The sequence below is a fragment of the Canis lupus genome, chromosome 37 (genome assembly GCF_048164855.1).
Source record: "Canis lupus baileyi chromosome 37, mCanLup2.hap1, whole genome shotgun sequence".
In the NCBI taxonomy this organism is placed as follows: Eukaryota; Metazoa; Chordata; class Mammalia; order Carnivora; family Canidae; genus Canis; species Canis lupus.
The window spans coordinates 3,794,732-3,809,943 of NC_132874.1; the positions used below are offsets into that span (position 1 = coordinate 3,794,732).

Consider the following 15,212-nt stretch of genomic DNA (forward strand, 5'->3'; position numbering starts at 1 on the left):
GTGGGATTTGATCCCTGGTCTCCAGGATCACACCCTGGGCCAAAGGCAGGCACTTAACCACTGTGCCACCCAGGGATCCCAAAGTTGTAATAATTTTAAATATGGATCATTTCACACGTGTGAGTGTACCTGTGGAATAGATTTCTAGAAAAGGATTGCTTAGCAATGCTTATATTTTCATCTGTTTTTAAGTTTTCTGTGCTCTGCTTTGTCACTTTTCCCTCACCTTCTCTTGACTTTTAAGTGGCTTCATCAGGGTAAGATTATGTCTTTTGTAGTTTACTATCGTGTGTAATAGGATCTAGGGAGACTCAGGAGCTAAATGGCTGTGTTTGACTCATGTGCATTACCAGGAATTACTAAAGCCCCCTCTCCTGACAATGCTTAGAGAGCTTTTGGTTAACATTTGATCTATAGAGGTGTAGCTTGTAAGGCAGCCTAGCTATATTGTTGTATTCAAATTCTTTTTTGGTCTCTGGCACATCTGGAAGTTGAAGGTGGTGAAATATAAGGCTCAGATGTAATATAAAGGCCTTGGGGGACATTTTCATTCTAAGCTTGGTAGTGTGTGTTTTGTTGTTTTTGTTTTTGTTTTTTAAGATTTTATTTATTCATAAGAGACAGAGAGAGAGGCAGAGACATAGGCAGAGGGAGAAGCAGGCTCCGTATGGGGAGCCCAATGCAGGACTCAATCCCAGGACCTCAGGATCACGACCTGAACCAAAGCAGATGTGCAAACACTGAGCCACCCATGTGTCCCTCATGCTTAGCTTTTAATTTAAAACTGGTGTGCCAAAGTTCTAACAATTTGTTACCTGATTTTCCTTTGTTCCTCCTTATAGTTCCCCAACATCTCTCTGAGTTCTAGAAGCTGACTGGCGTTAAGAATTTTGAGTGCAGGGACTGTGTTTGGATGATATAAGGAACTAGCAACAGGGAAGGGAAGAAAGCCAGTAGAAGGTCTGTTGTCAAGAAAGTTACACTGTGGGTAAATGGAACTCAATGATCTTGCTGGGGAACTGCTCTGGTAAATATACAACACACACACCTCAGAGTTCTCCCACCCAGAGGCCCCGGGAGCTCTGATAGGCCAACTCCTGTCCTTCTGGGTTCACCTAATGACCTACTTAGCTAAAACCTAAAATTCAACTGCAGTATCCTGAAGGGGGCAGGGTGAGTAGGGGTCAGTTTTATAAACAGCAAAGTTGCAAGGGCCCCGAGGCTGTGTAGCAGACATGTGTTGCATTTTGGCTAACTAGAATCAATTCTTCTGATGACACTTCAATTTCTTTTGAGGGGATAGCTGGCCCTTGATGTAGTCTTAAGAGAATGTCAACCAAGCTATCTTGCCCACTGAGTTAGGCTATGTCTTGCCATTTCAGGAAAGGGAAGAAAATCAGACAGCACTTAGACACTGCTGATGAACCTCTGTTAAGAGAATCCCCAGTGCCACTCTGGTTTCTACTTCTTCAGGACCATGATATTCTTCCAGCAAATTCCATTTTTGTTCATGGTAGACAGAGTTAGGTTATATTTTTTTAATTAATTAACTTATTTATTTATTTCTATTATTTTTTACAAAGAACTTTAAGGAAGGCAAGAAGAGGTAACAACATGTTCCAGAACTTTTTAGAATATCTTTTCCACATCCTTTTTTTAACATTTCTTTTTTAAAAGATTTTATTTATTTATTCATGACAGAGAGAGAGAGGCAGAGACACAGGCAGAGGGAGAAGCAGGCTCCATGCAGGGAGCCTGACGTGGGACTCGATCCCAGGTCTCAAGGATCACACCCCAAGCCAAAGGCAGTGCTAAACTGCTGAGCCACCGGTTCAGCACATCCCACATCTCTTAATAACATTTACTTCTCATCACAGATCCTCACCAACCTTCCCCCTCTTTCCCATTCCCCCCACTACACCCAGTTTCTACACTTGTCTATGCTGGCATATAAAAAAGCAATTAATTTAGGGTTATTTTAATATCTGGCCACTTGTTTCTACTTGCTCTTGGGATTTTCTTATGTAAATGAGTTTTTTTCCTTCCCATAATTAGCTTTATTTGGTTTGATTGCACCAGGCTGAGACCTTGAAAAGAATTCATAATTGTGATCCATTCTTCTCTAGTTCGTGACCTTACAGCTCTTTCTAAAAGCTTCACCATTAACCATTTACCATGCTATGTTAGGCTTAGAAACATAGCTTTTATCAAGTTAAAATTTCTTTTCCTAGCTTAGCTGTTAAATTGTATCAATTCTGTTTTATCAGGATTATGGGCTTTCTCCTTCTCCCCCTTTGAATGTGAAGAATTTCAAGTGTGTACTGAGACAATCTCACATCCCTAGGATTTAAACCCCAACTTGTCATAATGTTTTATCTTTCAGTACCTAACTGCATTAGATCTATCCTTTTATTTAGGATTTATCCATTTGTATTAATAGGGATCTACTTTCCCCTACTCCAAACCCTTTTGTGGGCCATCTGGTTATTTTAGTATGTAATGCTGACCATATTGAATATATTGACAAGTTCAGCCTAATCTAGGCTTTACACAAAACATTTTAAAGATTTTATTTATTGGGGTGCCTGGGTGGCTCAGTCGGTTAAGCATCTGCCTTCAGCTCAGGTCATGATCCTAGGGGTCCTGGGATCAAGTCCCATGTTCACCTTCCTGATCTGTGGGGAGCTGGTTTCTCCCTCTCCCTCTGCTCATACTTTATTTTAAAAAAATAGAGAGAGAGAACACACACACGCGCATGCACACAAGTGAGGGCGGCGGGAGGGACAGAAGGAGAAGCAGAATTCCTACCCTGGGTGGCTCAGTTGGTTAAGCAACTGCCTACGGCTCAAGTTATGATCCTCGAGTCCTGGGACTGAGCCCCATGTTGGGCTCCCTGCTCAGCAGGCATTCTGCCTGTCCCTCTATCCCTCCCCACTGCTTGTGCTCACTGTCTCTCAAATAAATAAAATCTTTATAAAAAAAATTGTACAAAACAACAAAAAAGAAATCACTGTGAAAATTTGCAAACTAGTCTTCATTGTGTACATTGCTTTTATTTGTTAGGTAAATATACCTGGGAGTAGAATGGCTGAATCCTTTGGAATGTGTTTTTAAGAAATGGCCATTTTCACAGCATTTGTAATATTTAACACGGCTACCAGCACTGCAGGAGATCCACTTGCTTCATAACCTTAGTATGTCACCACAGTACAGTCATGTATTTGTCTTGCAAATTTCATTCTGATAGGTCAGCAGCAGCTCACTACAGGTTTAATTTGCATTTCCTTAAAGACTGAGGATAGTGACATCTTATCACTTGCTTGTTCACTGTATACAGCGTTTGGTAAAGCATCCAAATTTTCCCCATTTTAAAAGCCAGATCATCTACTTACTGACTTTAAAAGAGTTCTTTAGGGACACCTGGGTGGCTCAGTGGTTGGGCGTCTGCCTTTGGCTCAGGGCATGATCCTGGATTCCCAGGATCGAGTCCCACATCAGGCTCCCTGTATGGAGCCTGCTTCTCCTCCCTCTGCCTATGTATGTCTCCCTTTCTCGTGAATAAATAAAATCTTAAAAAAAAAAAAAGTTCTTAATAGATACAAATCTTTTGTTGGAAATTTTGCAAGTATTTTCTCTCAGTTTATGGCTTGTCTTTTCCTTAAGTCTTTCAAAGAGAAGTTTTTGATTTTTATGAAGTTTAACTTACTATGTAATTTGTGCTTTTTGTGTTCTGTTTGAGAAATCTTTGCCAAACCCAAGGTCACTATAATTTTCCCTTTGTTTTCTTTTATTAATAGCAGTAGCTTTTATTTATTTAATTAATTAATTAATTAATTTATTTATTTATTATTTTTTTTACATAGCAGTAGCTTTTTTTAAATTTTTTTTAAATATTTTATTTATTTATTCATGAGAAACACAGACTGAGAGAGAGGGGCAGAGACACAGGCAGAGGGAGAAGCAGGCTCCATACAGGGAGCCCAATGGGGGTACTCAATCCCGGGACTCCAGGATCACACCCGGGACAGAAGGCAGGCACCAAACCGCTGAGCCACCCAGGGATCCCCTAGCAGTAGCTTTTAAATTGTAAAGTCCTCACTTCCCTTTCCTCTGCTCCCTACCACCAAATCCGGGCGATCCATCTTTGGCATTTCCCAGAAATAGTTTCTATTTGCCAAGCCACCCTCTTCTGCTACGTCTCATTCATTCGAATAGCCTCTCGGCTGACTGCCTTCTACCCTTAACCCGTAATATTCTTCTTTAAAATTGTTTTTTACGGGATCCCTGGGTGGCACAGCGGTTTGGCGCCTGCCTTTGGCCCAGGGCGCGATCCTGGAGACCCGGGATCGAATCCCACGTCAGGCTCCCGGTGCGTGGAGCCTGCTTCTCCCTCTGCCTGTGTCTCTGCCTCTCTCCTCTCTCTCTCTGTGTGCCTATCATAAATAAATAAAAAAAAAAAAAATTGTTTTTTACTGTAGTAAGAAACATGTAACATAAAATTTATCATCTTAATCTGATCTTAGGCTAAGTGGCCCATACCTAAAACACAGAGTTGCACAAACACAGCCACTACCCTCATGCAGCTACCTACACATAGAAGGTCAGCTCATTCACACTAGCCACATTTCAAGTGCTTAGCAGCCATGTGAGGCTAACTGGTCATCATGCTAGACAGCAAAGATATTTCCAATATCTCAGAAGTTTTTTGGACAGTATTGTTCTAGTAGATTAATAACTGCTTCCGTTTTTAAAGTATTTGGTTTAGGCACTATAGTAAGTTTTAACCCTCAACACTGAGGTAGACTAACTCAATATGAGAGTTAAGAACATTCAAGTTCTACGAGGACAAATACCTTGCCTAGCAATCCTTTAGAGCTTGACAATGTTCTTTATTGCCAATCTATACAAAGGTACTTGTATGCTTCTCACAGAACATATTCCATCCCAATGCTATGTACTTTTCATAATTTCCTCTGTCCTTTCCTTCATTTGAAACAGTACATATAGGAAATCCCTAATTAATTCACCCTTACTTCTTATTCCTCAATATACTCAGTACTGTACCATATGTGAAACATGTGAACAGCAAGTGTCACAACCCTTAGCTTTTTTCCCTTCATCTAAGTTGACGCTCACCTGCACCCCCTTCCCTAGAGAACAACTGCCAGCCATTTTAAGCTTTCAAGGAGAGCCCCCATCATACCAGCCAAATTGGACCCATGTGCGGAGTTTTCAATACTAGATTCACACTCCATAATCAATAGTACTCCATATCTGGGTATCAATACTCCCTACAATGAGCTTGAGGTACAATCAGATTTAGGAGTAAAAACCTCAACCAGGGATCCCTGGGTGGCGCAGCAGTTTGGCGCCTGCCTTTGGCCCGGGGCGCGATCCTGGAGACCCGGGATCGAATCCCACATCGGGCTCCCAGCATGGAGCCTGCTTCTCCCTCTGCCTGTGTCTCTGCCTCTCTGGCTCTCTCTGTGTGACTATCATGAATAAATAAATAAAATCTTTAAAAAAAACCCTCAACCATCTCAGTCTAAAAAGAGAGAAATTCAGGGGCACTCGGCTGCCTATTGATCTTGGGGTTGTGAGTTTGAACCCCATGTTGGGTATGGTGCTTACTTTAAAAATTAAAAAAAAAAAAGAATTCATTTTCTCCTTATTTCCTCCAAGATAGAACAGAATGAAAACAATATAAACCCATAGAAATTGACAATTTTTCTATAGACTGCTTAGATTTCATTCTTCCCAGATACACACAATGCTTAACAGGAGACTGAAGTTTATTTATCATATACACAAGTCATGTTTGACCACTGAGAAAATGCTATTAACATAAAACATTATAGATTAAAAAAACATAGTATTTGTATTTTAATACAACAGGGGTCCCAGGATTCAAACAAGCTACAAAGAACTCTAGTGGAGGTAAACTCTGGCAGTACCTTTCTCAAGAGTCAGATATCAATGACTTTCACACATGTGGTTTTGTGTCTGTAGAGGAAGACACAGCTTCTTCAGCACACATACCAACATCTGGATCTTCCACATCAGAGCCCTCACCAGTTTCCTCTTCCAAATCAAATTCCTGACTGTTCAGTGATTCAAAGTCATCCTGATGTTCCTCATGCAGTCTCTTTTAGAAGAACAAATGAATAATTTACTGTAAACACTGTAAAACCCAAGTACACAAGCAGTATGCTGATATAACTGACCCTCCTCCATGTTCTAATGAGGTCCTTTTCACAATGTCTCTCAATTAAATTCACTGACAGGCAAGGGTCTATCGAAGTCTCTACCACACTAAAGCACATTTCAGCAAAGTCACAGCGCTTAATGATTCGCTTTTTTTTTAAAGCGCTAACGTGCCTTCCCAGTACAACTCAAGTCAGTAATTCTGAAGCTCCTAGAGCAAAGACCAGGTTTTCTGATGTCGGCCAATACTTACATGTCAGTGAAGGGAGCTATTACAGGACTTCCCAATGAAAACTTCGAACATTAATTCTGTAAGCAATTCAAATTGTACAAGAAAAGCTTTCATCTGAAAAACTATCAATAAGATGATTTCTTGCAAACAAGAGTAAGTTTAAGACCTATTTTTTAGTTCAAAACTGTAAAATAACAGTCATCAGGATAATTTTTTTCCTTGTTCTTTCAAGATTCATTTGAGATTGTGTGTGTCTGTGTGCAGGGGGAAGGGAGGAGATAGAAACACCAGCAGACTTCTTGCTGAGTTTGGAGCCTGACTTGGGGCTCGATCTTAAGACCTGGAGATCATGACCTGAGCCAGAATCAAGAGTCTAACACTCCGCTCATGGAGCCAACCCAGGGATTCATCATCGCCTCCCCCCAGGCTAATTGTAAACACAATTAGCTTCTTCCAAATTAAAAAGTCAGATAAGACCATCAAACTTATTTAGGTATCAATTAACAGATTTGTAAATAACAGTAATGTCACACTGGCATTAAAGTTAAATTAAAATCTGTCTAGGGGCGCCTGGGTGGCTCAGTGGTTGAGCATCTGCCTTTGGCTCAGGTTGTGATCCTGGGGTCCTGGGATTGAATCCCACACTGGGCTCCAAGCAGGGAGCCTGCTTCTCCCACCGCCTGTCTCTGCCTCTTCCTCAGTGTCTCCCATGAATAAATAAAAAATCTTAAAAGAAAAATGACTAAAAACTTGACAACTTTGAAATGGAAAAATTTTCCAAATGTAAGTAAATCTCTTTTTACATTTCTACAAGAAAATAGATGTTCCTGTGCTTCATGATAATAACAACATTTAACAGTCACTGGGCTCTTCTCATGTCCAGAGACTTCTCTTTACTTTCATCATTATAACTCCTTATTCTCAGACAAACCTACAGAGTACATGCTATTACTCCCATTATTGTAAAATGTTACTCATTGTAAAACATGAAGCCCTGACAAAATAAATTACCTGCCCAACTCAACAAACTTTATGGTGTGAGATAGGGAGCTAAGATTCACACCCAGGAAATGTGATTCCAGAGCCCACACACTTACTGATTACACTACTACTTATTTAGTAGTAGTCAAATCATTAAAATATAGATGATTCTGAATCAGATGAATGTTAATTTAAAATACCTACCTCTATTAACCCCGCCATATACTGTACATGTTCTGCTACTTCCGCCAATTCTTTATTTTCCTTTTTCAGGCGGGCAATTTCATTGTCCTTTTGTTCAATTTCTTTATGAAGCTATAAAACATAAATAAAATTCAGTATTCCATAAATCTGCTTTGCTGTAAGCCACATTAATATGCCCCGAAGGATATAACTGATAGACGAGTTCCTAACGACACTACCCTGGGCTCTCATTGAGCTTCTTCTCTGATAACAGAGCTCCCCTTCTACTTAAACTTTTCTTAGACCACCATTAAATCTAGTTTATATCACTCTAACTAAACATGCTAAGGAGAAGGAAAACAATACTGAAACATTAAAAATGGCCACAAATTATATTTAGTACGTACTTTCTCATTTTCCTTAAGGGCTTCGTAGAGAGCCTTCCTCCGTTTTTCTGCCACTTCTTTCCAAAATTGGGAGGATGGATTTTCTAAAATAAATTAATGTTATCATGTAAACTTTGAAAAAAATTATCATTATATGCTGCTGTAAAAACCCAGCAATTTTTTCTACTAAAAAAAACTTTCCCACAATGCTTAGAGAACATCACTAGCTTCCTCTCTTGATAGCCACTGCCATTCTAGGAAGAACTAGGATGATCTCAACCACATTTCTGCATGGCTCCCTCCATTTTCTGCTATATTCAAATTCCTTTCTTCAAATTTACTCTTTTCTTCTGAAATGAAGACTGACTGACTGAAACGACTTCTAAGTCTTGTGACACTTAAAGCACTCTAATATCAGAGCTGTCCTATTAATCACTATCCTTTTAATACTTCATCCATATTTGGATTTTACCAAACAATAAACCTGCCCAAATTCACAGTATTTGTATACTTACAACCATAAGAAATTTTAAAGTATCAAAATAGTTACATACCAAGTATCTCCAGATTAAATGGCTGTGACCAGAATTCATAACAGTATAACAAATGATTATTTTATTTAATATTTAAGTACTAAATTATTAATACTTTAAGTATTATTTATTATTACTTAGAAATGTAATATATAAGTTATATATTTTTTCATACCTGCAACCATAAGATCAAATGCTTCTAGAGTAATTTCAAAAAAATTTTTATTTTCACTATGTTCTGGGACAGTGACAACTCCTGAGCTGGAAGCCTTAGATGTTAACTGGTCATTCCAAAGTTTCCTTTTGGGCAAGCCTTTAACCAACTATAATGAAAATACATACATTAATCTCATTTATTTTGATTTCATGAATGAGAAAATTAGATGGTTTTGTCACGTCTGTATTAAAAATAGAGCACTCACATGTCTGTATCTGTTTAACATCTTTGGAACTTAAAAAAAAAATCAAACTTAAATCTCTACCAAAATGTAGTTATTTTTCAGGAATTTAATTTGCAGTAACTATCCTCAATTAGACTTGGGTCTAAACCCTAGCTGAAATTATTTTGTTTAAACAACTGAATACCACAGAAAGGCAGTATTTTCAAACCTGCAAAAGTCCAGACACCCTCATCTGTGACTTTCTTTACAGACAGAGGTAAATGAATAAATCTAACATTTTGTTCCCATAACATCAAACATTACTTCTATAAGCTAATCTGTAACTTCTTACATCATCCTGTCTTCAAACCAACTGAACTTCCTAAATTGAACTATCAATACAAAAACTACTTCTTTGAGAAACATGCAATTTTTATTCTTGAATAATTTCCATATTTCAATGATTTAGGAATCTCTAATCAAGGAAATCTTGGAAAGGTCTTTAATGTAAAATTAGCATCATCTGTACTCCATTCTAGCCCAATTACACATACCTCATTTTCTCTTCCAACAAGTGATCCAGCTGCAGAAGGCTGAATCATCTTCAGAGTTTTTCTTGGGATGGGACTGTTCTAAAAGTCAACATAATTTATTATCTGGTTACTGAGTTGCTATATGGGTTATTACTCTCTCATTCCTACTGTAATTTAGGGAAAAGAAATCACTAAGAATACTAATATTCCATCTGCTATGTATTTATCAGACAGAGCAATATATTGAATTATTCAACTAGCAAACTTGTTATTTCCCTAAAATTGTAATGAAATTTGAAAAAAATCCTAAGAATGGATTTTATTACTGAAACTTGACAGTTTTTCTCCTTTGCTTGCTTCCTTCCTTCCTTTCTTTCTTTTCAATTTTATTTATTTATTCATGAGAGACACACAGAGAGAGAGAAGCAGAGACACAGGCAGAGGGAGAAGCAGGTTCCATGCAGAGAGCCTAAAGCAGGACTCGATCCTGGATCTGGGATTCATGCCCGAGCCAAAGGCAGTTACTCGCTCAACCGTTGAGCCATCCAGGCGTCCCTCTCCTTCCATTTCAATATATGCTGTTATTATAGTCATTTTGTCAACTAATCGTATCTAGTTAAAAAAATTTCAAAATTTCTAAGCTCTAATACTTCAGGCCCTATGTGTAAGGAAATTACAGTTCAAGATTATTTGTATTTCCTCTTAAAAAGATTTGCCACACAGAAACTAGACATCATACCATCTATGGTAGAAACCCATCAAAGGGGTAAAATGGAGGAAAAGGTTATTTACACCTTTACACCAAGTAAAGTATTTCTTCCCCTAATAAAAAAGATTCACCTTGACTTCCTTTAAATAGTGAATATCTCCCTAACACATTTATATGTATCCACCAAATTTCAAGAACATACTTTATATAAAACCAAACACACATCTAAGAGGATCCTCTCCCCCCAGTCTTCACCTGATTGCAGAAGCAGTTCTGCCTCCAGCCCATTCATTAGGAGACAGCCATAAGGTCAGTGCCAGAGGCACACTAGAACACTGTGAAATGCCCCCCACCTACTGTTTTTGGAAAATACACAGCCTTCCTTATAATGTGTAAATAGCTTCCCCTATATTTCCTGATCAGAAATCATTAGTTATCCTGCCACCATGGGATAGCAAACAATGGTGAATACTCAAACAAGGGTAGCAAGAACATGATACCAAAGCAGCGTGAGAAAGTTACTGATTCCATACTGCACTTCACAGGACAAGAGTTCACCTTTCCCAGGGTCAAGTTTCTACTGCCGCTTATTATCTCACTATTTAACTGAAGAACAAATGCCAACTACTCTGAGAACAAATATTACAACAACATTTCAGATGTAATTTAGATTATAGATTAGTCAACAGCCTTCAGACAAATAGAAGAAAACCTAACTCTGGACCCTTAAGAATAAGTGGTGTTAATTTATTTAAATGCTTGCTGGCCAAAGAATGGCCAAAGAAGCCAGATAAATCACTGTCACACACACAAAAAATGACAATTTTCAAAATTAACTTGTATACATGTAAGCTTGAAACACCCAGCCTCAAAGATGTAATATTGCTATTAACATTTTCTTTATACAGATCACACATTGGAGTAACAGACTCTTTTTTAAGATTTTATTTACTCATCAGAGACACAGAGAGAGGGGCAGAGACATAGGCAGAGGGAGAAGCAGGCTCCATGCACGGAGCCTGACATGGGACTCGATCCCAGAATCCTGGGATCACAACTTGAGCTGAAGGCAGACACTCAACCATTGAGCCACCCAGGCATCCCTTGAGTAACACTCTTTAGAGCCAAGAGGTTCAGGTTCTTAGATATTAATGGGTCTTAATCTTTTTAGAAAACCTTTTGAGATCCCATGACCCATTCTCTTTCTCTCTCAAAAAAACAACAAACAATGCACACAAGAGCACCACTCACGTGGAATTTTGCATATATATAATTAGTAGGGTACTCTTACAGATCTAGTTTTAGTTCAATTTCCTTGTTTTACAGAGATGTAAACTGAGGCTGAGATGCTAAACAATTCACCAAAGGTTACAGTTTTGGAGGCTTAATCAGAAGCCAACAGAACCCGTTCTTTTTATACCCAGGATAGTTTGTATTCTAGCTAGTAAACATGACATTTTTCTTTATATATAAGGATCTGCTGAAAGATATAAACTGGGATTTGCCTCAAATTAATTAGCTGGCTTAAGGAGGAGTGAAGATATAGATAAAACAAGATTAGCCACGTACTGGTAACTGTTGAAAAGTGGAAAGTTAATTGAGATTACGTTATACTATTGACTCCATTTCTGAGTATTTGAAAGTTTTCATAATAAAAAGTTTAAGAACACAAAACTCAGTGGGAATGTCATCATCCTAAATGGAAAGAGATGGACTCAAATTATCAATGTACAGTATTATTTTTAAAAAATAATGTAAGCATACCAAGGCAAGGTAAATCAACTATCAGAAAGCACCTGCTATCACTTATGAAAAGCTCTTATTTATTTAATTTAAATCTGCAAAATGATAGTTTTCCTGAAGATATGGTCTCATTCCCAGGAATCCTCACCCTCTAAACTGTGTGGCAGAACCTAGTTATGTTGTAAATTCGTTTACAGGCAAAGTTATGAACTCAAAATTAAACTCTGTTCTTATTGTTATATGAATAAATATTTGGAAAAAATAAATAAATAAATAAATAAATAAATAAATAAATAAATTTATTTATTTTTTCCAAATATTTTCCAATGATGGTATCTTACAGGGACTCAAAAAGTGTAACAAAACAAGGTTAAATGGTGACAAGTGTGATGTACTCTGAAAACATGTGCACTAGAACACAAAATGTGTTTCTGTTGTCAAAGACACCAATTCTCAAGATACAAAGGATTTTAATAAAGTCATTTCATAAAATGTAAGAGTGGAAAGAAAGTAATCATAATCTTATTTACAGAAAATCCTAAGGAATCTACTAAAAAAAAACTATTAGAGCTAATTAATAAACAAGTTCAGGGACGTCTGCATGGCTTAGCGGTTGAGCATCTGCCTTTGGCTCAGGGTGTCGGAATTGAGTCCCAGATCGGGCTCCCGCATAGAGTCTGCTTCTCTCTCTGCCTATGTGTCTGCCTCTCTGTGTCTCTCATGAGTAAATAAATAAAATCTTTTTTTTTTTTTAATAAATAAAATCTTTAAAAAATAAACAAGTTCAGCAGGATTGCAGGGATTTAAGATCAAATTCAAAATACAAAAATGAATTGTTTTCCCTCCAGTAGCAATGAGCACACAGAAAATGTAATTCAAGTAAAAATTCTACCTACAGTACCATTACAAATAAAATAGGGGGACATTTGGGTGGCTCAGTAGCTGAGCATCTGCCTTTGGCTCAGATGGTGACCCAGTAGTCCTGGGATCAAGCCCTGCATCGGGCTCCCTATAGGGAGCCTGCTTCTTGCCTGTGTCTCTCTGCCTCTGTGTCTCATGAATAAATTTTTTTAAAAAGGCGGGGGGGGGGGGGGGGGGGGGGGGGATTAAAGGAGTCTAAAACTCAATACTCTGAAAACTACCAAAACATTGTTGAAAGAAATTAGAGACCTAAACAAATGGAAAGACATCATGTGTTCATGGGATCATAAAACTTATTGTTCAATGGTAATTTTTCTTTTACGTTCTCCACTGTTACTTATCCTCTGGCTAAAAGTTCAGCACTTCAAAGTTCATAGAAAGGATAGCGAGGTTAAATTTAATTATGTCAAAATGCTTCTAACCACATGTTTTCTCCAACAAATGAAAGTGATTCCATCACATACCTTTACGTTCTCTTTCACTCCTTCTTGTTTCTGCTTCATACTGGGATTCATGATAAACCTGATGAAGCACAAAAGACTAGTCATTCGTAAACAGAAAATGGTCTGCACCTGAAGGTGGAGTTTAGATTATTGCTGTTGAAAGTATTTACAATCATAGACATCATACTACTGGATGGTGGAACTAGTATTTTTTCTCACTGTACCCAAACTCAGCCTTATCAATGACTAACATGATTCTTTAACGTCTGTATTTAACACACACACACACACACACACACACACACACACACGTGCGCGCGCAGTAATTCTGCTTGGAAACATCTTGTTACAACAAGAAAATGAGGCGTTCTAAACAAATTTTACTAAACACTGTGGTGTTCTGGATTAAACGGAGGACTCAAAAAATCTGAGAAATGGTCACCAGGTACATGGGTATGCTCAACTCTGTTCTACAGAATGGCATTCTGACTTTGCTGTTTCAAAGGCAGTTTTAAGTGATAAAAAAAAAAAAATTGGCTCTGGGGACCAGCAATAAGTTAGTAGTGATTTAATACCCGATCTAATGAGATTATGTATTCCCATTTGTATGGAATGTTTAACCACCACCACGTACTGAGACACTGCTGGAAGAAAGAGAGAGAAGAGAAAGGGATTATGCAAATGTGGTTAATGTGGCCCAGACCACTGGGCCAGACTCTCTCCAAACCCAACCTCTCACCTCCTGGACAGGTCTGTGCCTGCCGAACAGATCTGCTAGATTGTTGTAGATTATGTAGCAACTATGACCCATCTGTTCCTACATTTTACACTGTGCCTAGCACACGCAAAACTCATTGAAAGTTTAGTTTGAAGCAAAAAAAATTGTAGGATGCACCTACAATTTCCAGGATTGTAGGATGCACCCTATTTTCACTTCTATCTCCTGTGAAGAAGCAAATGCTGGTGGGGACCCCCTAAATTGAGCAATGTTTTTTTTTCAAACTGCAGGTCGCAGCCCGGGATCTCCAAACCGTTTACTGGGTCAGGAACCCTGGAAAAAACGGAACTGGGGGCGCTCCAGTCAGTTGGGCGTCAGCCTTCGGCTCAGGTCCGAGCCCCACATCCGAGCCTCCTCAGAGTGGAGTCGGCTTCTCCCTCTGCCCCTCCCCCTCCAGCCTGTGCTCACTCACTCTTAAATAAAATCTTAAGAAAAACGAAAATGAAGAGACGAGAAAACACGAGAGCGCACAGCATGGTCCCTTGTCTGGCTGCAGCCTGAATGGGCAATTCAGTGAGTGTCCCGATTAGAACGGGTGGAAGCCACCGCCCGAGGAGAGCCTCTCCCACGTCTATGGGGCTCTGGCCGGCAACTCCGCGCCCTCACCTCTCCGGCCCCGGGCTGGGTCCCAAGGAGGCGCGGATGAGCAGAAGACACCGGCCAGGCCGGCAAGCCCGGGGGTCTTCAACGCAAGATGCTGGGGATCCGCCCCGCCCCCACACCCGGGCACGCGCACAGCACAGGCCCGAGCTCCCACCCCGCCACCCACCTGGACGCGCCCACCAGCCAATGGGGTCCCACCTGGACGCGCCCGCCAGCCAATCGGGAGCGCGCATGGGAGAGCGCGCCAAAACCGACCCAGCCAATGGGGGCAGGCCCTCGCCCGCCGGCCCCGCCTTCCCCGCGCTCCCCGCAACGTCCGCCCGGACCCCGGCCGCGCCCCGGCCGCCGGCACGCGAGCGGCCCCCCCTACCACGTCCCTCACCCTTGTGGAACGGGAGCGTTCAAGCCTCGTAGCGGACGCAGGTAGCTGTGCCGAGAGAAGGTCGCACAGGCTCCACGGCCGCTGCCCCGACTGGCCGGCGCCGCTGGAAAGCTGGCGAACTCCGCCCGCCCGCCTCGACGGCCACGTGACCCGCTGACGTCAGACGGCCCGGCGAATCGCCGCCCGCCTCGGCCCCGCCCC

General features: G+C 40.1%; 1 protein-coding gene across 3 annotated transcripts; it reads right to left on the reverse strand.

The window, feature by feature from the left end:
- Positions 1-5,774: 5,774 nt before the first annotated feature.
- On the reverse strand, positions 5,775-15,184 carry GMNN (geminin DNA replication inhibitor). Of its 3 annotated transcripts, none has more exons than XM_072813864.1 (7): positions 15,012-15,184; positions 13,270-13,327; positions 9,454-9,531; positions 8,695-8,842; positions 8,008-8,090; positions 7,622-7,732; positions 5,775-6,145 (listed from the first exon to the last, which is right to left on the reverse strand). In XM_072813864.1, exons 2-7 carry the CDS (start codon positions 13,318-13,320, stop codon positions 5,984-5,986), a joined length of 633 nt encoding a protein of 210 aa, XP_072669965.1. In that variant the 5' UTR covers positions 13,321-13,327; positions 15,012-15,184; the 3' UTR covers positions 5,775-5,983. The 3 variants fall into 3 exon arrangements, with proteins under 3 accessions (XP_072669965.1, XP_072669966.1, XP_072669967.1); XM_072813865.1 differs by lacking the exon at positions 15,012-15,184 and adding an exon at positions 14,633-14,783; XM_072813866.1 differs by lacking the exon at positions 15,012-15,184 and adding an exon at positions 14,439-14,551.
- Between the last annotated feature and the right edge of the window lie 28 nt (positions 15,185-15,212).